General features: G+C 38.7%; 2 protein-coding genes across 2 annotated transcripts; both read left to right on the plus strand.

Moving 5' to 3' along the window:
- Positions 1-12,396: 12,396 nt before the first annotated feature.
- On the plus strand, positions 12,397-17,343 carry LOC149833543 (uncharacterized). The gene is made up of 4 exons (XM_090015194.1): positions 12,397-12,693; positions 14,975-15,197; positions 16,572-16,632; positions 16,716-17,343. The coding sequence occupies exons 2-4, from the start codon at positions 14,986-14,988 to the stop codon at positions 16,992-16,994; spliced, it is 552 nt and encodes a 183-aa protein (XP_089871320.1). The 5' UTR covers positions 12,397-12,693; positions 14,975-14,985; the 3' UTR covers positions 16,995-17,343.
- A 2,007-nt stretch (positions 17,344-19,350) lies between these two features.
- Positions 19,351-20,268, plus strand: LOC149833544 (UPF0481 protein At3g47200-like). The gene has a single exon (XM_090013453.1). It carries the CDS (start codon positions 19,351-19,353, stop codon positions 20,266-20,268), a length of 918 nt encoding a protein of 305 aa, XP_089869579.1.
- Positions 20,269-21,657: the final 1,389 nt, after the last annotated feature.

The following is a 21,657-nucleotide window of genomic DNA, read 5'->3' on the forward strand; positions in this document are numbered from 1 at the left end:
TCGTCCGACAACCGGAGGTGACCCCGCACCCCTCTTCTTCACCTTCTTCTTGGTCCCACCCCCCTCACTCTCTTTTGGGTTGCCGGAGGGCCGACAACCCTATCATGCCCTCCCCTTTCTCTGTTTCGGGTTGCCGGAGGGCCGGCAACCCCTGTTGGGCCCTCCCCTCTCTCTGTTTTGTTGCCAGGAAGCCGGTGGCCCCCTGTCGCATCTCTCTCTCCCCCTCTCTATCTTTCGGGTTCCCGGATGGCCAACAACCCCTGATGTGCCCTCCCCTCTCTCTATTTCAGGTTGCCAAAGGGTAAGCAACCTCTGTTGTGCCCTCCCCTCTCTTTGTTTTGTTGTCGGGAGGTCGACAGGAGGCCGGTGGCCCCCTGCCACTTTTCTCGTCCCCCTCTCACTTTTTTGGGTTCCCGGAGGGCCAGCAACCCCTGTTGTGCCCTCCTCTCTCTCTGTTTGGGGTTGTCGGAGGGCCGACAACCCCTGTCGTGCCCTCCCCTCTCTCTATTTTGGGTTTTCGGCCCTCTGGCAACCCCTATCGTGCCCTATCCTTTCTTTGTTTGGTTGCTGGGAGGCCGACAGGAGGTTGGTGCCCCCCTGCCGCGTCTCTCGCCCCCCTCTCTCTCTTTCAGGTTCTCGGAGGGTCAGCAACCCATGTTGTGTTCTCCCCTCTCTTTGTTTCAGGTTGTTGGAGGGTCGGTAACCCCTGTGGTGCCCTATTTTCTCTCTGTTTCGGATTGTTAGAGGGCCCACAACCCCTGTTGTACCCTCCCCTCTCTTTGTTTCGTTGCTGGGAGGTCGGCAGAAGGTCGGTGCCCCCCTGCCACATCTCTTGCCCCCCTCTCTCTCTTTCGAGTTTCAGGAGGCTGCTTCCCCCCCCCCCCTTTTTTTGCAAGGGAGGGGCCGAGCCCCCTACCTGTTATTTTTTTGCCAGGGAGGGGTCAAACATCCTCCCTGTATTGTTTTGTATATATCTTTTTTGTAGGTACGTTGCTGAGCAAATTGTGCGATGCTTATTGCTAAGCATCGCATGCTGTAAAAAATGCAATGCAAAAAGAAATAAGAAAAAAATTGAAAGGCAAAAACAATTCAAATCGGGTAAATACCCGTGGTGAGTAAGTGATGCAAGGGCATCACATGTTATTTAATTTTTTGGATGCAACATTTTTTTGTTCACACACTCACTTAGTTGTTGATATCTAGGACTATTTTGATGGAGTTTGAAGATCATGTTGAGCATGATTTTAATGTATGTGAATAAAAGTGTTCTTATTTTTGGAGTACGGATTTCATGCTAGGCATGGTAGTAGTTAGCAGGATATTGGAGTGTGTTTGCTGCAGGTACATGTTTGTCTTTTTTTTTTATATGAATGATTTGGATGTATTGCAATGTTTGATGTGATTGTATCCATGCTTGCATGTAGTTACTTTCAATTTGATTATGCCTTTCATGTGAAATTATATAATGAAAACATGTTTTAAATGAATGTATTGTGTTATGAATAGTTTGCACATGAAAATATTAAGTTATCAATGCATGCATCATAGTTCTTGTGATTGTATGACATTATATATATATATATATATATATATATATATATATATATATATATATATATGTGTGTGTGTGTGTGTGTGTGTGAGAGAGAGAGAGAGAGAGATATCAAATATATAGCATGCATCATATATTGCATGATAAATTTGATATTTTCTTTATCATAGCATTCTAATGATTCTCTTTTAATAGGTTAGGATACTATTCGTAACATTATACGATAAAATGACTGCAAACCGTGAATGAATGTACCGTAGGATATTTGACAATGAGGTATCGCATGAATATATGAATGGTGTTGAAAGTTTTATTGAATTTGCAATGGCAAGTGTCAGTACAGTGGATCACACAGGTCGAATTAGGTGTCCCTGCAAGATTTATAGAAACAATCGATTTGTAGGAACAATCGATTTGTAGAACCTCATGGCGTTAGACATCACCTATAGAGGAAGGGTTTTGTAAGTGATTATCAGAATTGGACCTTTCATGGTGAAGAATTTAAGAACAATTTTGACGCATGGGTGGATGTGATGCACGATAATTTATATATGGATTTGATATTTGATGTCGTAGGAACAGAACCGGGTTCTGTTATGGGTCCTAGTGATGTAACAATTTGGGTAGAGGAAGAAGCACCAAACGATGCAGCTAGTAGATTTTATGATTTACTTAGAGATGCTGATGAACCACTTTGAATGTATTGAAATGTATTACAATCATGTGAATGATTCAAAGGTATTTCAATGTTTGAATGTTATACAAAATTATTTTTTATTCTTTGATTATGTATCTTCGATACGTATCGAGTTATGATTTGAATGTATTGTAACATGTTTGAATGATTTTAATGTATTGCAATACTTGATGTGAATGATTTCAAATTATTTGAATGTGTTGCATGACATTTTTTATTTGTTAGAATATGGTTTGTGGAGGTTACAGTGGTCGTTCATCTAGTGTTAGTCAGTCTCAGCCTTCATCTTCACGGGCTGCTTTGATAAGTATATCATTTAACTAATTGTATACTTGATTAGTTTAAATGCGTATTCTGAGAATTTATAACGCATTTTTCTACAGATGATGTTTCGCCTATATATGACCCACCTACACTAGTTGTTCATACAAGTCACAAGCTAACACAGGATGCAGGGTCTTCTCAATCTGATACAAGAAAACTCGTTCAAATAGTGTATATCGATAATCGACCGTAAGTATTTCATTTTCACTTATTACTTATCTTATAAATATTGTATATTGATAGTTAATGTGTACCAATTCATGTGCAGTGCGAGGTTCGAGCCACAAGAAGTAATATGAGATATTAGAAATTCACTACTTCAACATCTACCAGGACTAGTTGCTCAATGGAAAGAGTACCCGAAGGAGGTGTTGGACAGATTATGGTCCTCATTCACGGTATATAATTATTTCTTATAGTTAATGTGTTTCATATTTAATTTTTTGTTATAGTCATGTCTACTAACTTTCTGAAAATATTTGTAAGCTTCAAATCGGTTCGCGACTACGATGGAGGAACATGATGCAAGAAAGGTATGACAAAATGTGACTGTCAATCGATTTGCAGACATGCTGCATAATATGAAGACTGCAGCAAGAAAAACATCTGGCGGGATAAATGATCCACTGCAATGGAAGGGTCATGGACCTCCTACTATCAGATCAGATGTTTGGGATGCAATATGTGACAAGTGGGTGGGGCATGAATTTTGAAATCGCTCAGCGAAGGCTGCACAAAACCGAGCGAAAATGCCTGATGCCCATGTACACACACAGGTGAATCGAAGACTTTTGGGAGCCACCTGAAGAAAATGACAACTCATCAATATATATATTGTCAGAAAGTTAGTAGACATGACTAACTTTCTTATAAGTATTGTTGCAAACCTGTTAAATAATTCTTTTATCATTTAACTTTGCATGAAGCAGAAAAATGAGGCATTGTGTCATACAAGGATGTGTTTGTTGAAACACATAAACATAAGACCACAAGAGAGTTTGTATCAGAGAATGCAAGAACGACAATGGTATATATTTATTGTATTAATAATCATTGTAATATACAAGTTATCATAAACATTGTAATTTTTAATTATTAATTCATATTGTAATCATTACTTTGTAGGAGTCATATGAGCAACAAATGATAGAGCAATATGGCGATGACTCCACTCAGCATCCATTATTTGATCCTGCAGCATGGGTGACTGGAACAGGTGAATCCAAAAAGGGTCGTGTGTTCGAGTTTGAGAGTAATATGAACACCTCACCAGTCGTTGCTTTCTCCAGTCACGACTCACAGAGTTCTCCCATAAGCATCAGTTCCAAGCATCCGACTGACCCGCCTAATTCTTGGGATGGTGTACGCCAACTCGTTAAGGACATAATGTGTGACTATTTATATGAAGCAATTTTCGACGTTATTCGTAATAAGTTGAGCAATTTTTTTTCAAAACAGGGGAACTTCGTCTGCAGGTGAATCTTAGGTATGAAAGTTTCATGTTATGTATTGTATGTCGTTAGATTTCATGTTACTTTGATTGCCTTAACTTAGGTGCATTGCATATAATTTATTTCAGTATATTTTGTTTATCAATACTAAACTTTCTTTTCTCTTATAGGTTGCTGGCGCTAATCAGCGTAGTGGAGCTGAAGGCGCAGATCGAGACAATGAAGAAGAGGACACACATAATCTTGGCATTGATTAGATTCATGTGTTGCATTTGTTGTACCTTTTTTTGTTTAAAAATTTTAAATATTCAATTGTAAATAATTAAAACTTGCGAATTTTATAGTGGATTAATTAATTATTTTAGTTTCCTTTTATATGTATTTTGATGTATACTTTGTATTTTATTCACAGAAAATATAAATTGTATAGGAAATATAAATTGTATTACGAGAATTTTTTTCTTGCTATTTATGTTTTAAACATTTTTTTCCTTTTTTACGACGGATACAAGAATATCTATCGCTATTTGGTACCGCCATGCAATTTAGCGACGGATTAAGGACAAATTTAATTCGTCGCTATTTACTAGCTAGTCAATGTTTTTACGACGGATCTTAGTTCGTCGTTATATTAGCGACGACATTAGCGATGAATATTAATTTGTCGCAAAACAAAAATCTTTGTATAGTAACAACAACTGTGCGACAAAACTTGTCGTTCGCTAAGTCATCGTAAATTAGCGACAGATAGTTTCCGTCACTACTTGGAGACTATAATTTTGCGATGAAAGCTATCTGTCGTTACTCTGACGCTAATCCATCGCTAAACACTTTAGCGCCGGATTAGTGACAGAGTAGGGTCATCGCTAATTCACAGATTTCTTGTAGTGTTAGGAAGCAATTTATCTACACACCAAAAGTGGCTACCATGTTATAAGCAATACACATAGCTTCTTGGGTATGTTATGCCACACACCCTTGGTTTTTGCATGACCATGCAATTGCCCCACCTCCTAACATAAATACATAACCATAGATGGTCTTTGCTTCATCTTTATCACCAGCAAAGTCAGCATTTGAATAACCTACAAGCTTTAGTCTCTTTGACTGATAGCATAGCTTGAGTTTCTTACTTCTCTTTAGATATCGAAAAATCATTTTTACTGCTTCTTAATGTGGGAGCTAAGAATTACTTTGATATCTACTCACTAGATTTACAACAAAACTTAAATCAGGTATAGTGCAAAGCATTGCATATATCAAGCTTCCAATCCCCTAAGCACAGGGATCATTCAACTTTTCGTTTTCAACTTTTGGACAATCATTCTTACTTAACTTTAAGCCTTGTACTACGAGAATACCTTTTGCCTTGGTACTTTTCATTCTAAATTTTTTGAGAATGTGGTCAAGATATTTTTTTTGACTTAGACATAGCAATCTCAATTTTCTATTTCATTATAATTTAATTTTTAAGGATATATGAAGTTTCACTCATATTCTTCATTTCAAACAAAGAACTTAACCATGACTTGGTCATATTTATCATGTCTATGCCATTTTCTGTAATTAATATGTCATCAACATAGAGAGATAACACAATAAACTTACTTCCACTATTTTTTGCATATACATAGTGGTCCATATTATTTGCCTTATAACCCAACTTTGTTAGATTATTATGAAAAGTCAAATACTACTGTCTTGATGACTGCTTAAGCCTATACAAGGATTTATTCAACATGTAAACTTTATCCTCTTGACTTTCAATTTCAAAACCTTCTTATTGCTGCATGAAAATAATTTTATTTAGTTCACCATTTAAGAAGATTGTTTTGATATCCATTTGATATAATTCAAGATCAAAATAAGCTACCAAAGCCAAAATAATACGAATAGATGTCAGTTTGGCCACAACAGAATAAGTTTTTTTATATCAATCCCTTCTCGCTGATAATAGCCTTTTGGTACTAATCTTGCCTTAAATTTATCAATAGTTATATTTGTCTTGAGTTTTTTTTTTTTTTTTGAGAACCCACTTACTACCAATTAACCTATATCTATTAGGCAATGTGGTTAATTTCCAAACTCTATTATTTTCTATGGAGTCCAACTTATCTTTGATTTTCTTCTTCCATAGTTTAGATTCATTAATAGAAGCAACTATATATTCAAAACTCAAGTTATCAAGAGTTTTATCCAAGTTCATGGAATAACATAATTTCCCACTCAAGAATATATAATAATAATTTAAATAAGATGCAGGAGTTCTTATTCTTTTATATCCAATTACTAGTTGCTAAGTCTGCTCATTATTAACAACTGGATCATTATGCTCTAACTCTTAAGTAAGTACCCCAAAATCATTTATGATATATAGAAAGACACCATTATCTTCAGGATCAAAATTATTTTCTTTGGTTTTCAAGAATTTTACCTCCATGCTCTCTTTAAATCATTTCTCATAATTGTATAGACCATATCCTTTTAATCTCTTTAGGTATCATATGAAGATGCATTTAATAGTCTTGCTATCTAACTTGTCTCTCATCTAATTAGGAATCAACACATGAGCAGGTGACCCCCACATTCGCAAATGACTCAAGTCTGGATTTTTATCAATCCATAACTCATGATGTGCATGCTCTACAGCCTTAGAAAGAATCTTATTTAGAATATACATGGCAGTGCATATTGCTTCTCCCCATAATTTCTTAGGAAGATTTGCATGTGCCAACATGGATCTTGTCATATCCATTAGGGTTTTATTCCTTCTTTCTGTTGCACCATTTTGTCGATCTGTATAAGGTATAGTTGTATGAGGAGTTATGCTATTATCATTACATAAACTCATCAAATTTATTTTCACCTCCTCTATCAAATCTAATAACTTGGATTTTTCTTCCTAATAATTCTTCAACTTCATATATGCATTAAACTTTTTTAGAGCTTCAGATTTCCTAGAAATTAGGTAATATATTCATACATCGAGTAATCATCTATGAATGTGATAAAATATGATTTCTTTTCATGTGTTTCTATTGTTAAGGGTCCACATATATATATGTATGTACTAGAACTAGTAAGTCACATGCCCTACTATCCTTAGAAAATGGTTGTCTAGTTATTTTACCTGATATGCCTTGTTTACATCTTTTAAAATTTATATTTTTAAGAGAATGTAATAATCTTATGCAAATTATTCTTTTTATTTTATTAACATTTACATGTCTTAACCTTAAGTACCATAAATATGCATAAACATTAAATTCACAATCAATATAATCAGAAATATTCATTACATTATTTATAGAAGGAGTTACATTTAAACGAAAGAGACCATGGTCAACATCATAGCAACCCCCGAGCTTCACTTTTTTTATTTTTTTCATTAGTGACCTTGTCACTCTGAAAATAGATTTCGAAGCATTTTTTTAGCAAAGTCTCATACTGCTAAAAGATTCTTTCTCATAAAAGATATATAAACTATATTTGTTAGTAGACGACTACTTCCTTCTATTTGAAGCATGTAGGTCCCTATCCCGACCACATCACTATACATGTTATTTTTTATATACACCTTGTGATATTCAGGCTTCAGCTTGTTCATTTTTATAAGTCCTTGCTTTGACTTAGCCACATGTCATGTCATCCGTGAATCAATCCACCATCCTGAGAGATCATCATCTGTGATCAATGATTCATACACAGTGCAAACTATTTCACGCTCTCTAGTTACTTGTTTTTCTAGATTTTCTTTATTGGTTTTGTTTGGGCAATTTTTCCTGAAATGTCTAACCTTTCTATAAGAAAAGCATGCTCCTTTGGTTGCAATCTTAAAGTTTTTAGTTTGTATTGGACGCTTCGTGTTGAATTTATTCTTCTTAAATTTCTTGAATAATGTGCCCTTAGGCTTGAACCTATAAGAGGTTGTTGAGAAGAATTCATGGGTATTCATGATTTCTCTCTTCATATCTTTTGACATGTACTCTTGATCAAGAGGCAATTGCAGAGGGAGCTCAGTTAGAGAGAGTGACTTTTTTGGCTCAATCTCATGGTAATTGACACCATCTTCCAAGTTGGTGAAAGAATTTTTAGTATGGTGGAGATTTGCATTCTCTTAGGAATAACATTTTTAGCTGTGGCTAATTCCTTAGCCATTGCCAACATATGATTCACATGATCGACTACATTGTCTAACTCTTTCATCTTGCATGAGTTGTATTGTTCTCAAAGAAGTTAGATATGGGTTTCTGAAATCATATCATACTTCTTTTTTTAGTGCTTTCATCATTTTCTTTATGGTGTCAAAGTCTTCAAATACTCGAATGAGGTCATCTTGCATGAATGTTACAAGAGTTGCTCGAGCAAGTTAATCGTCCTCGATAAACTTATTATAAATTTTCTTCTCTTCTTCACTAGATTTATCAGATAGTAAAGATTTCACATTATTCAATATATGTAGGATCTTGTTATGTGTTAATAAATATTTCATCTTCCTCCTCCACATTCTAAAATTTGTCCTATTGAAATTTTCAATTTTGGACAACTCAGTCATGAATATTCGCTTTACCATTATCCTAATTATAAATAAATATTATAATTAATAAAACTATTTCAACTAATATTTATGAATACAACTAGTTTTAATTCTTCTAAACTAGTTTAATATGCAACAAGATCTTTAAATATGCAAGAAGTACAACAAAATGCTAAATTTTTAAGTACTATTGACAAAAAATAAGTACTAAACGGTTTTCAAAAACTCAGGACCACGTTTCTATAATTTTAGAAAATAAAATGAGAGGTTATGTGTAAGCAAAAATCATAAAAACCTGTTTATGCAACTTTCTAAGTTAAACAAAAAGTTTTGACCCTCTATTCTGCAAAAATTTAATAAAGCAGGATACTTTCTAAATTTTTTTGAGTTTATTAGAAAATAGAGAACTACTTTTCTGTAATTAAAAAAAAAATACAATGTCTATTCTAAAATTTCTTGAAAATTTGAGCACCAAACCTGGAAAAGGTGTTTCTTTTATAAATAAAGAAAGAAATGAAAAAGGAGAACCTGATTAGGGTTCTTCTTTTTCGTTTTTCTAAGGAGAGGGAACGATAGCTTCAGCGACGAGGGTTTTTCGGTAATGACTCATCGGTACGTCTCCTACTGTCACCTCCATTATTGCGAACTTTTTCGACAATGACCCTCCAAAGTGAGGCATCCCATCCAGCCGATGGTGGTGCATCTGTCGGGCATTTATTGGTAAAAATCCAGCCGTCTGTGGCTCAAAGCTACCAAAACCTCCTTTTTTTCAGAGGTAATCCATTTTTTTATTTGGGTTTCGGTGAGGGGTGGGATATTAGCCAGTGGAGGTGCACAACGACAAATTAGAAGGACATTGTGCCCTCTGCTTCACTTCCTTTGAGAATGGCTGGGAAGAGAGAGAGAGAGAGAGAGAGCATAGAGTTTTGACCCTCTGCTCCTTCTGCAACCTAAGATTGAAACAGAGGGGGGGAGACGCTAATGGCGATGCTTCCTCTGTGTCTCCTCCTCCATAGCTGTAAACTTTTCGGCAACCACTCTGAGGGAACAAGCATTCTCGTTTTGGCAATGAATCGTCTGACACCTTGTGGGCGATCGGTCTTGGCCCTTAGGTGCTCGGATTTGGGTTCTTCATCCGAAAGCTGCAGCTTTGGTCGTCATACAATCTTTAAGGCCTAGTGTGACCTGTGGTGGACTTAGTGTCTAAGAAAACTGCTGTCGGGCTAATTGAACCTGGTCGGACCTTTATCGACCCATAAAAATCTCAATAAAAAAGTTTTTGAATCATTGAAATATGAGAACTATATTGTGAAATAAGATTTACACGAATCTACTTTTTATTTTTTCTTAAATATAACCATACAAATGTGATTTACAAGATTGGTTTTATAGGGTCTGGTTCATGAATCATCCGATTGATATGCATAAGTAGGATTTTTTAAGTCTTGAAAGACAATGGCTTAAAATTTTCATAAATATTCAAGTATCCAAAAAACATGTTTGTTTTGTTAAAAATTGTTAAGGTCGCGGAACCAAGTGGTAGGTCTGGGTTCAAGGGTAGGTTTAGGTTAAAAATAGGGTTAGTTTATGTTTGGGTTCATACAGGTTTTAGGAAAAAAGACAGCACCCAAAATACAATCGATAAAATGCTGCAATTTTAGAAAGAGGCTTAGGAAACGTGAAAGTAGGTCTTGGTACCAAACTTTTTTCGTTTCGGGGTTTAGAAGCTGGTCATCAGGTTGTCAGAAGGTGGGTTTAGACTGGGTCTGGATTGAGTTTTGGATTAAGTAGGGTTCATTAAAAAAATTGATTGTCTCTACTAGTTTAAGATTTGAGGCTGATTTTTGAAGGGTTGATTGGGGACACGTGAGAGCACTTATGATTAAAATTTGAGGCTTAAATCAAAGATATGACTCAGAAAAGTTAGGTTAGATTCTACAATCCACAACATGCAAAATATGTTGGTTTTTTAAAATCAATTTGAGTCAAGTGAATATAGACGTGGGTTTGGGATAAGGTGATGGTTGATTTAATTTATAGGAACATAATAGACTCTTAAGAAGTTCTACTACAAAGTTCCAGGTCGGGGGTCATTTGGATGCAAGATGGTGCAATAAGGGTTTGTCCACCGTTGAGCTTAAGTTCACTACAGTTGGATTGGATAAAGTTTCCAATTTCCTGACCTATTAGAGGTCTGAGGTTGGTCCAACAAAAGAAAAACATGAGAGAGAAACAATTTTGAGAGAAGAAGAAATTCAAGTTTCAATTCATTTCATAATTTCAAAGCACCTTATAAGAGGGGTTTATATAGAGTGTAGGGAGGTATTAAAACTTCTAAGCAAGTTACAATCTTATAATAAAAGACTCTAAAAAATAAGAAGAGAATGCTTGACCAAAACTTAAATATAAGTAACACCTTACAAACTCCTATCCAAGAATAGGTAGGACCTTCAAGCTTAGGTACTACCTTGTTGACTTAACTATAATTTAGAAGAACCTAATTTTAACCTTCTTCACTTCCTCTACATGCCTACCAAGGCTCAGCCCAAGGGGAGGTTGGCCTCGATGTGAGCTCCCCTAGGGCTAGCTGGCCTTTTGATGTCTTTCTTGGATCTGGGTCCTTTCAAGTGAGGACCCAATCCTGAATCCTTCTTGATTTGCTCTGTTCAATGTCATTTGGATCTGGGTTGTAACTGGATATGTAGCATCAATTGAATCCAGCCAATTTCCTTAGTATAATGTATATAGGTATTGTGGAGATGGGCCTAGTTGGGACTTTCTTGATGAATTTAAACACAGTTTATAATGATTCGTGTAAAAAATGCAAAGCTCCAACCGTTGATTCTTGTTAAAAATGGCGACTGCCTTTGAATCATCCAATTGTGATGCAAATATTCAAGTGTCCAAAAATCATATAATTTTTTTTGGTCAAAATTGCAAGATCCGTCACCCAATTCTAAACCAATGAGCTATGCCAAACACATAAGTAAGGTTGAATTTGCATCAAAAACATGAAAAATGCTTAGTTCACACTGTAGTTCGGTCCAAAGTAAAAAAAGAATATATATATATATATATACAATCAACGAAAACACCCTTACTCTGCACTTTTTTTACCGTCCACGGCTCTCTAGATGCACTCAGTGGAAGAGCCGGTTGAACCAAATCCGTTTAGTTAGAAACGAGGGGTTGGTAGGGAAGCCAACAGGTCACACCCGCTTCAGGTACTCGTTAATAAATATCACCTAATCAGATAATATGGGCTAATCAGCCTCAGACTTGGGTTTAAGTCTACATCCAAAATGCTGCAGGTGGATCGTGATCCGATCGGCTAAGTTGATGAAATTTGGGATCCAATTTGAAGTGATCTCCCAGTTTGGCAATTTGGAAAAAACAAACGAAAAGATGACTAAACTATTGATGGTGGTACGGAGCTAACTGGATATGGATAATCCGTTTTATAATCGAATCCGATCCATTGAGGAAGCCGCCTATTTAATCGGGGTAGTTTCGGCATTACGGGAATTTAATCAGATCTGCATTAATCCGTACTAATGGTCTTGTCATCAAGGCGACGACTATAAGTTAAATGGCCGAGAGAGAGAGGATGGTGTTATTTTCGGACAAGCGTTAGAGAGAGAGAGAGAGGGGTTTTTTCGGACAAGCGTTAGAGAGAGAGAGAGAGAGAGAGAGAGAGAGAGGGGTTTTTTCGGACAAGCGTTAGAGAGAGAGAGAGAGAGAGAGAGGGGTTTTTTCGGACAAGCGTTAGAGAGAGAGAGAGAGAGAAAGAGAGAGAGAGAGAGAGAGAGAGAGAGAGAGTTAAAAGGGCCGCGTCTCGCTCGGTTAGTTGCGAGGAGGAGGGATCGGGAGAAAAAGAAAGGGGGAAGGGAAAGGAGGGAAGGAGCGAAGAGGGAGGGGAGAGGCAGCAGGCAGCCCGCTGTTCGTTGATCACTCTTGGACATCACCGTGCTGCTGCTTCTTCTGCTAATTCGATTCCTCCTCTCTCTTTTTTATCTCTTCCAGACTCTCTTTTTCACCTGCTTCCCCTGCCTTTCCGCCCGTCTCACTCGCTCGCTTGCTAGCGTGCTGAACCAGAAGGTTGATTTTTTCGTCCTTCTTGTTGATCCTCACGGTAAGATCTCTCTCTCTCTCTATCTCTGACTTGCGTTGTTCGAGTCCGATGTATATTCTCCCCCCCCCCCTCTCTGTCCTGTGTTGTTCGAGGCGGATATGTCTTGTTTAACTAGTTTTTCCTGATGATTTCTGTATGTATGTGAGAAATCGGTGTTTTTGTTTTTAGTTTCTTCTTTTTTTGCTGAGATCTAGTTTTTGGATGTAAACGTGCTGTGTAAAAAGACTATTTCTTGACGTCGGGGTTTTTCCTGGCCCGATTTGTTGGCGGATTTGGTCTGGATGAGAAAATCGTGTAGTTTTTTTTTTCTTTTTTTTGATGAGTTTTTTGGGATGAAAACAAAGTAAAATCGTTTGTTTGTTTTTTTTTTCCTTTTTCTGGTGCCAGTTTTCTCGTTCGACGTTGAAGTTTCTGCCTTTCTGGAAAAGGCGAGGTTTTGCAACTTTCAAGAGGATTTGCGTTCAGAAGGCACGCTTCTTCCCTCGTTATCAGGGTTTAGATGTAGATCCGGCCATTACTTCTCTTGTTTCGGCGATTTTTGGGGCATTTCTGGAGATTTCGCTTGTAGGAATTACTGAATGTTGAGAGGCGTACCACTTAGGGTTCATTAGTGAAGAGAATTTTCCCGTTGCTAAGGCTTTTTTAAACTCTCCTTCTTTAGGGTATGCATCTGGATCCTATCATTACATCTCTTGTTTGGACTGTTGTTGAGTCATGACAGATGACAATTGGCAGTCCTCTTTTGCAAAACAGCGACCGTTTGCTTAGCGTTTACTACTGAATTTTTTTCTGTGATTCCTCGTTTGAAAAATAATTTGGACCAAATTTGTTTTGGGGAGCACGTGTAGCTTATGAGCTTCGTCTTATACTTCCTTCCCTGGGGATCCGTATGTAGGAAAAGACGGGCTTTCTCTTTTCCCTCTTTCCTTTTTTTTTTTTCCCGTTTGCTTGTGTATGTATTGTGCACTTGCCCTCGTTCTTCTCCGTTGTAGAAAAGAAGGCCTTATTTGTGATTTACTTTGTTCTGGCTTTGGACGACCTTTGAAATTCTTGGACAATAGATTATTTAGTTGGATGTACAAGTTCTTTTATACGAATTTTACGTGGCAAACAAAGCATCTCTGATTCAGATCCCGTCCGCCCCACAAAGAAAGGGAACTAATGGGTTTGGGAGCTCTTAGTTGGGCGTTATGGCTGTGGATTCAAATAGAAAGTACTAGATCTTTACCATGGCTTCTTGGGTTGTAATAGTCTCTTAACAATAGAAAGTAATATGTTTTGGGATTTGTAACTTCTGCGTCAATGGTTTTAAGGCATGTTCTGATCAACGTTGGAAGACTAGACACAGGAGAATTACATGTAGGAAGTCTAATCAACAATATAGATCTGCGATAATCAAGAACTATTTCCTTGTTGTGGGCCTCTGCATGCGCCACAACATGGGAAACTTTTGTAGATCTTCCCTGATTATGCTTGTGCTTGTAAAGTGACACATGTGAAACTTCACTCTTCTGTTTCTCAAATTATGGAATTTTGCAAACATGATGCATTTGCTTGTGGGATAAAGCTTCTCATTGTGATTGTATCTAAATAAGTAAAAGGATAAATAAGCTATAAATGCTGGGGGAGGAAAATGATCTTATATTTGTCCTTTACCACTGACGGTTGTTATTCTTATGGTTTTTGTTACAAAAGCAAAACACTGCTAAAGACTATAGGAACTGGCTGAACTGCTAGCCACTCATGAACTCAGACAGTTGAATTGCTGTTATTCAGTTGTCCGCCTCTTGTTTCAAAACAAAAAATGAATTCCAGTTCCACTGCGCCACCTACTTCCTTTCTTGCTAGGTGGTTGGTGTTAGATTTAGTGGTACTTACCTCCAAGATATTAGAGAAATGCAGAAAACAAGTTGGATGATAATCGTTTCAACACTGGCCTAATTAAGTGGTTTGGACTTGGTTCTAAGGAATAGGCATGCAGTGCAGATTCACCTTATTGGACGATTGTGTGGTTTATTTTGTTCATTGTGCTGGTCTCTAAGCTTCTTCTTCTTATGTCTTTAGATATCAATACTTTCTATTTACTTGATTGTTATCCATATCAAGATTCTTCTCTATCTTGTCTTTCTATTTTTCTATTCCTTCATTTCTTGTGTGTTTGTGTGTGGGTGTACATGGGGGCATGTGTGAGTATGCATGAATGTGCATGCTGAAACTGTTAAGTAAAAGTCTTGCATCAACTACATGGGAGAAGTAAAAACCTTTGTTTCATGTTGTGCAGAAACAGTTAAGATGGAATGCTTCCCGAGGAGATATGTTAGCGTACATCAGTTTGCTACAGTAAATGCACTGGAATGTATATCAGATATGAGTGCAAGGGGAAGACAGAGTGGAATTCAGCTTGATCCATGCCCGGAGCAAATTATCCGCCCAGAACCTCGCCGTGCTGCTCCTGCATCATTTATTTTGAATCATTATGATAGATATCGCTGCAAGTCACAAAGGTTTGACCTGAGCCATTTCATTTGTGTGCGCAATGTTTGTATTTCTAAATGTGCAGTAGGTGAATGGTGTAAGTTTGTTTCCCCCCCCCCCCCCCCCTTCCCTCATCTAGCTGATGAGAGTGGATCAGGTAAAAAGGATGCACTACCTGATCCTCTCTCTCTAGCCCATTACCTTTCTTAAATAACTGTCTTTTCTCAGCTCATTTGACTTCTAATTATGAAAATCTCGATTAAGAATGCCCGTGTGGTAGCTGACGGCCCTAGCTAAGGCTAGGTTAGATTGATCCCAACTTTTACTGCGGTCTGTTAACATACAGACAGAAAAGAGCTCAAGAAAACAGGCACACATAAGGCCCCAGCCAGGGCCGGTTTGGGTCTTGTTCCACCATATCCTCGTTTATCTGACCTTAGTCCAATTGGGAACCTATCTCAAAAAGCATGATATAGAGTTTAATGCTTATGCCATCTCTCATGTTTTGTGAATATCCAATTGGAAAAATATTAAAGGAACCAAAAGAGGTTATGTTTGCTGTGCAATACAACTAACATTCTGAAGGCAGCTTTGCACTCCACAAGAAAAAGAAAAAAGAGAAAAATTATCTGCTGTATGATGTTTTTAACACACTTTCTGCTTGCATTTCCCACGAACTTAATGGCAGTTGAGCATGAGTCACTTTCTTTTCACGAGAAGAACACATTCTATTACAGCTGAACTTCTGTCTGCAACATATACATAGTTTTGGTCACAGGGTCCCCGAAGAAAAACTGGGTCCTCCACGCCTGTAATCTGCCTTTTTGTGGGGAATCTCCATCTGCAATTCCTATTCTGCATGTATGCTTTGGGTCCTGTAAATACTCCTCCGAGCATTAGACTTAATCCTTGAACATTTTGCTGGAAGATATTAATGTAATATATACATATGCTTACAGGTTCTTTTACCAAACTTAAGGTTTCCAGTTATTTTTCTTCACATATTCTGCCAATTTGTTGGAGCCATTTCTTCGTTCTTTCTTCTCCATTGGCGTGTTTCTGATATAATCTGTCATACCTGACTGTGTTCCTGCACATGGTCCACTAGTCTCGCCTTTGATTTTATGTCTGTTCTTAATCTGATCTACAATGAGAACATGGCCCTTCAGAAATAATAATAGATTTTGCTCAAGTTCTTCTCTGTCCCATGTTCTCTCAAGCATTACCTGAGTTTCAATAAGGCTGCATCTTTCATCTTGGATGTTTCGTTTATTTACTGTTATCTTTGACCAAAAAGACTAATTTGTTTTTTTCTTTCTTCCCCTACCTTCCAAGTATATACGTAAGCAGATTGGTTTTTGTGTTAATATGAGTTTCTGAAATCATGTTTTCCTGCATTGCAGAAATTCGGCTGACCTGAAAGATGATGCTAGTTTTGAGATACTTGATATAATCTTGACTAAGGTATGTGTTTGTGTGTGTGTGTGTGTGTTTGCACGATCATGCCAAGCATCAATTCTATAATGATATTTTTGTTACGTTTTCAGAATGATCGAGATGATTATGAAGGGAGCAGTTTGACAAGCTACTTCTGTGGTTCACCTCCTGCCCGAACAAACAACCCAATGGTTCATGATGTGCAATTTGCGAACCAGGCATCAGTATATCACGCACCATGTGGAAGTTCTCTTGGAAGACCTTCAACCAGAGTGGAGAGCTGCTCCTCGTCATGCGGTGGCTCATTTGGAGGGAAGCCCATGGTGAGGATCGAGGGCTTCGCTGCCGGCAATTCCAAGTCTCACTGCATTGTTCCAGCCTTCGCCTAACTATACCTGCCTGCCCAACTGATCCAACCAAAACCAACCCCCAACTCAAAAACCAAAAAGGAAAAAAAAGTGTTATTCCTGTAAATTTCCGGATCACTAGGTTGAGTTAAGCCTTCTTGCAGTCTACTCATGTCTAACCATCATTTGGCTCTGTTGTACATAAGCAATTTCTAGTTGAACTGAGGGTTTGAGTGCAGTCTGTGCATTCTAGCGGTTTCCAGTCAGCCTTTGGAATTATGAAATTGGATCGAATTCAGCATTCAAGTTGTAAAGTATGATGATCAATCATCAAACGTTGTATAAAATTTTAAGGTAGCAACCAGAACGTTTCTCTTTCCTTTTGCAGAAACTCCAGTGCGAGTTTTGTGGTGGTATTTCAAGCTATGTTCTCTTTTGTCGGGCTTAGAATTTCCTGCAGCCTTGGGATAATTTATATATACATGAGGAAAACAAATTTGGGTGCTAATTCTCTTTTCTAATGAAAGAAAATCCAAAAATGCGCTGATAATTTTACAGGTTAATTTGCCCTTTCCTGCAACGACTCAATTATCAATTTCTTGGCTCCAATATTAGGCATGTGGCGCATCACTAATTCTTATTAGTACCAAAGGGGCCTCCGCTTGTCTGGTAGGAGCAGCTAATACACGTCACCTTGCGTTGGGACGTTGCAGGTTCAAAACTCAATGGTATAGTAGTTGTATAACTGGTAGGGGTCTGCCTAATCCCGGCTTGCCTTTCGACAAAAAAAAAACTAACTCTTGTTAGAATTTGTCAATTGTTTCTTGCGAGTTTTAGCAGCCCGGCTGTGTGAAAAAATAAGAGCGGTCTCCTTAGTGAAAGCCTGAATTATTCTTTAATTTGATGGACCAATGTATGGGAGTGAATAAGAACTTGGCGTCGGTCTTCTTGACTCATAGCCTACCAGTCCAAGGTGAATTGAGATCAACAGTGAGTGGCCTTATCCATGTCCAACAAGACACGATAGGCACGGTTGTTTCTATCTGAAAACACTCCCAACTCCATCTCTTGCCTAGTATTTTTTTAGACTCCAACCCACTGATTTTGGTTAATCTGGAACTTTGATGCTGGATCTTAGACAAATGCTACAGTTGTCATGGTCTCATTAAGGCCATGTTTAGGAATTGGTGAATGGGATGGGAGTTTATGCATTTGGGGAGAGGAAGATGGAACCTCTCCTTTTCCTATTTGCACCAAATTGTGGATTTAGTAATCAGCAATCAAAATCCAGGGTTTGGCTTTCAAATGCATAAACTCCCTCGAACTACCAGTTTTCAAGCGGAGCCTAACTGAAGTTGGATCATTCTCTTGGTTTTCTACACAAAATTACTTAATTGTTACAGTTATTTCTTTTGATTAATTGAAATTTCAGTTTCATAGTTAATTCATATAGTTTAGTTTCATGAATCGGGGAACCAATTTGCATCAATATAACAGCTTGCTGGACATCTCACATGAGAACCATCAGATATGTGAAAGCCGGGTCCAAGTACTCCTCCTTTATCTAGGGGTGTCAACGGGTCAGATCTGGTTTGGACTCACTGGATCCGACTTTGTAGTGTGGGTAGCTGGTTCGATTGGGTCTCAGTCTTTATGTTTTTCTTCCATAAACCCTTTCTCTTTTTCCTTTCCTTTTTCCTACTTGCTCTTACTTCTTTGTTACAATTATTTCTTTTGATTAATTGAACTTTCAGTTCATAGTTAATTCATATAGTTTAGTTTAGTTTCATGAATCGAGGAACCAATTTGCATAAATAGTTTAGTTTAGATATGTGAAAGTGGGGTCCACGTACTCCTTTATCACTGGATCTAACTTTGTAGTGTGGGTACCTGGTTCTATTGGGTCTGCCGTAACCGCATCATCAAAGTAGGAAAGCTGAGGAGATGGAATTTAGCGTCATATGCAATGCGAACGGCCGGTGACTGCTCTCCGATACCTGCCTTCTCTCTCAAGCAAAAGTTGCACTTTTTTTTCTTTTCTTTTCTTTTACAAGCGTTAACAACTCGGACAAAAGTACCAAGAACCTAAACAAGTAAAGCTGGAACACTGATCCCATCATTTGAAATATAAGATGGGTCCAATCATACATTCAATCCTCACCATTCAATCAAAGGTTAGATGGTTCAACTGGATGGCTAGGATTTAATGTATAATGAAACCCTTCTTATTTCAAATGATGGGATACGTGTTCGGAAAGCTGAGAAGAAGGACGTTCAATACCACCTTCCTTGGATCTGCCAAATGTACTGAAATCACTGCTTTGAACAATTGTAAGATACACATCGGCCTGCAAAACGGCAACGAAGCCATTCGGTGTGAACCAAATAAGGTAAGGAAATGGGGGAGGAACCGAGTTGGGTTGTGGACATAGCAACAAAACTCGAGAGCTACGACCCAGCCCGACTGTCCACGGCGTGGAAGAGCCGATCGATCTACCGAGTGCCCTCCAACCTGAGCGAGCTCATCAAGACAAAACCCTACACTCCCCAAATGGTTTCCTTTGGTCCTTATCACCACGGCCGACGGCACCTGATCCCCATGGAGGAGCACAAGCAGAGAGCCCTCCTCCATTTTCTCAGGCGGACCTCCCTGTCCCTGCGGACCATCCTACACTCCTTAAAACAAGTGGAGCAAACACTCGTAGGCCACTACGACGAGTCGGTAGGCGATCCCAGCTCTTTCCTCAAGATGATGATGGTCGATGGTTGCTTCTTGCTGGAGATCCTACGCACTACGGTGGAGACGATGCCGGAGGACTACCCTAAAAACGACCCTGTCTTCAGCGATCACGGCATGCTGTACGCGTTGCCTTACATCCAACGCGACATGCTGATGCTGGAGAACCAGATCCCCCTCCTCGTGCTCGACAGGTTAGCGGCCGTGGAGACGGACAAGCCCAAAGCTCATGGTTACATCAACAAATTGGTGGTTGATTTCTTCTCTCCCAACCAAGGCACGATGATGATGGACGAAGACGACCTTGGGCTGCACGTTCTGGACGTGTTTAGGAAGAGCATCACCCGAGGGCCGGTCCACCTGCCTCTCTTTAGTGTCGTTAAGGTGAAGAAGCCGAACGTGGTCGTGAGAAGCGTGGTGGAGCTGTACGAAGCAGGGATACGCTTCAGGAAGAGCAAGACGGGTAGCTTGAGGGACATCGACTTCAAGGACGGGGTGCTGAGCCTTCCTTGCATCATAAATAGACGACACCACCGAGTCGATGATGCTGAACATGATGGCGTTCGAGCGGCTGCATGACAGCACGGGAAGCGAGGTGAGCTCGTACGTTGCATTCATGCATATGCTCATCGATAGCGCCAAGGACGTGACGATGCTGGAGTGGAAGGGGATCGTGGTGAACGCGCTCGGGAGCGACAAGACCGTGGCCAAGCTTTTCAACGACCTGTGCCGGGACGTGACCATCGACCCTCGGTCCAAGCTTAGCGAGGTTTACAGGAGGGTGGGTGAGTACTCCATAAAGCGGCATCACGTGTGGCGAGCCAATCTCATGCACACCTACTTCAGGAACCCCTGGGCCATCGTCTCTCTGGTTGCCGCCGTTGTCCTTCTGGGGTTGTCCGTGGCTCAGGCGATATACGGCGCCCTTAGTTATTACTCTCAACTGAACACCAACAACAACAGCAATAATTCTACTTCATCGTCTTCGGCTTTGGCTTCATCTGCCCCATCTTTTTTTTAGGTGGACGTACGTAATCCTGCTTTGTTCTGTGTGTTTTCTTCAGTTTGTGTGGCAGGTTATTTTTTTATTGGATTGCCCATCATTGTCTTGTCTTGATTTTGATACTGTAAGGGCTCAAATCGGATCCTTTCGAGCCCGAGTTAGTGGTTTTCAATGAGAAATTACAAAAAATAACCTCAAAAGCCATGTCAATTTTTTTTTCATAAGTATTAAAAGTTCTTACATCTATCAACAACTATTACCATCCAAATTACGTATTCAGAATGAAAGAAAAAAGCAAGATGAAAAAATAGTCCAAGTGTCGAGAAATCTGGTAGTAGTCGAGTCTAAGTCTACAGTCAATTCCTTCGATTGTCAGCCATCCCTGAACCTACAGTTATAACCAAGAGGGAGCTCAGTAAATTTTCATTTACAAATTAGATACGATCGTTATAACTATAGTGAACTCTAAACCCCTAATCTTAGTTTAGTTTGTAAACTAAACACATATTTTATTTATAGATTTTGTCCTCTTTATTGTTTTTCTATCATAATTCTTAAAGTAGACATTGACATTCTACTATAATCGACTATTCAGTATATAGCCTTTTTGGGCGTAGCAACCCATGTAGACAACTCATAATCTATAGTGTTGGCTAGATATATGAACCACTTACAGCAATATAGCCCAAATCGACCCAGACTATGGACTCACAAGTGCTGCAACTGCTCGTTGGGAGCCACAAAGTGCTTATCGGTAGCTAACTGAAGAGCTCGAGAGGCTATACGACAACCCAATAAACTCAAAGAGCTATACCTACCTCCAAGGTATCGATGAGCTATACCTGCCTCCGAGCTTTTATAGTTCATGCTACATCCTACATGTATTTAGTGAAAAATGTTTTTAACCTCTAAGGTTCACATAAAAATTTTTGAGCAAATTCTGATGTACGAACAAGGTACACATC

The sequence above is a fragment of the Nuphar pumila genome, chromosome 7, assembly GCF_984573655.1.
Source record: "Nuphar pumila chromosome 7, dmNupPumi1.hap1.1, whole genome shotgun sequence".
In the NCBI taxonomy this organism is placed as follows: Eukaryota; Viridiplantae; Streptophyta; class Magnoliopsida; order Nymphaeales; family Nymphaeaceae; genus Nuphar; species Nuphar pumila.

Coding starts and splice junctions, on each gene's coding strand:
- LOC149833543 (XM_090015194.1), top strand. CDS start 14,986: ATGGAATGCTTCCCGAGGAGATATGTTAGCGTACATCAGTTTGCTACA. Junction 15,198..16,571: donor TATCGCTGCAAGTCACAAAG/GTTTGACCTGAG, acceptor CCTGCATTGCAG/AAATTCGGCTGACCTGAAAG. Junction 16,633..16,715: donor TTGATATAATCTTGACTAAG/GTATGTGTTTGT, acceptor TTACGTTTTCAG/AATGATCGAGATGATTATGA.
- LOC149833544 (XM_090013453.1), top strand. CDS start 19,351: ATGGGGGAGGAACCGAGTTGGGTTGTGGACATAGCAACAAAACTCGAG.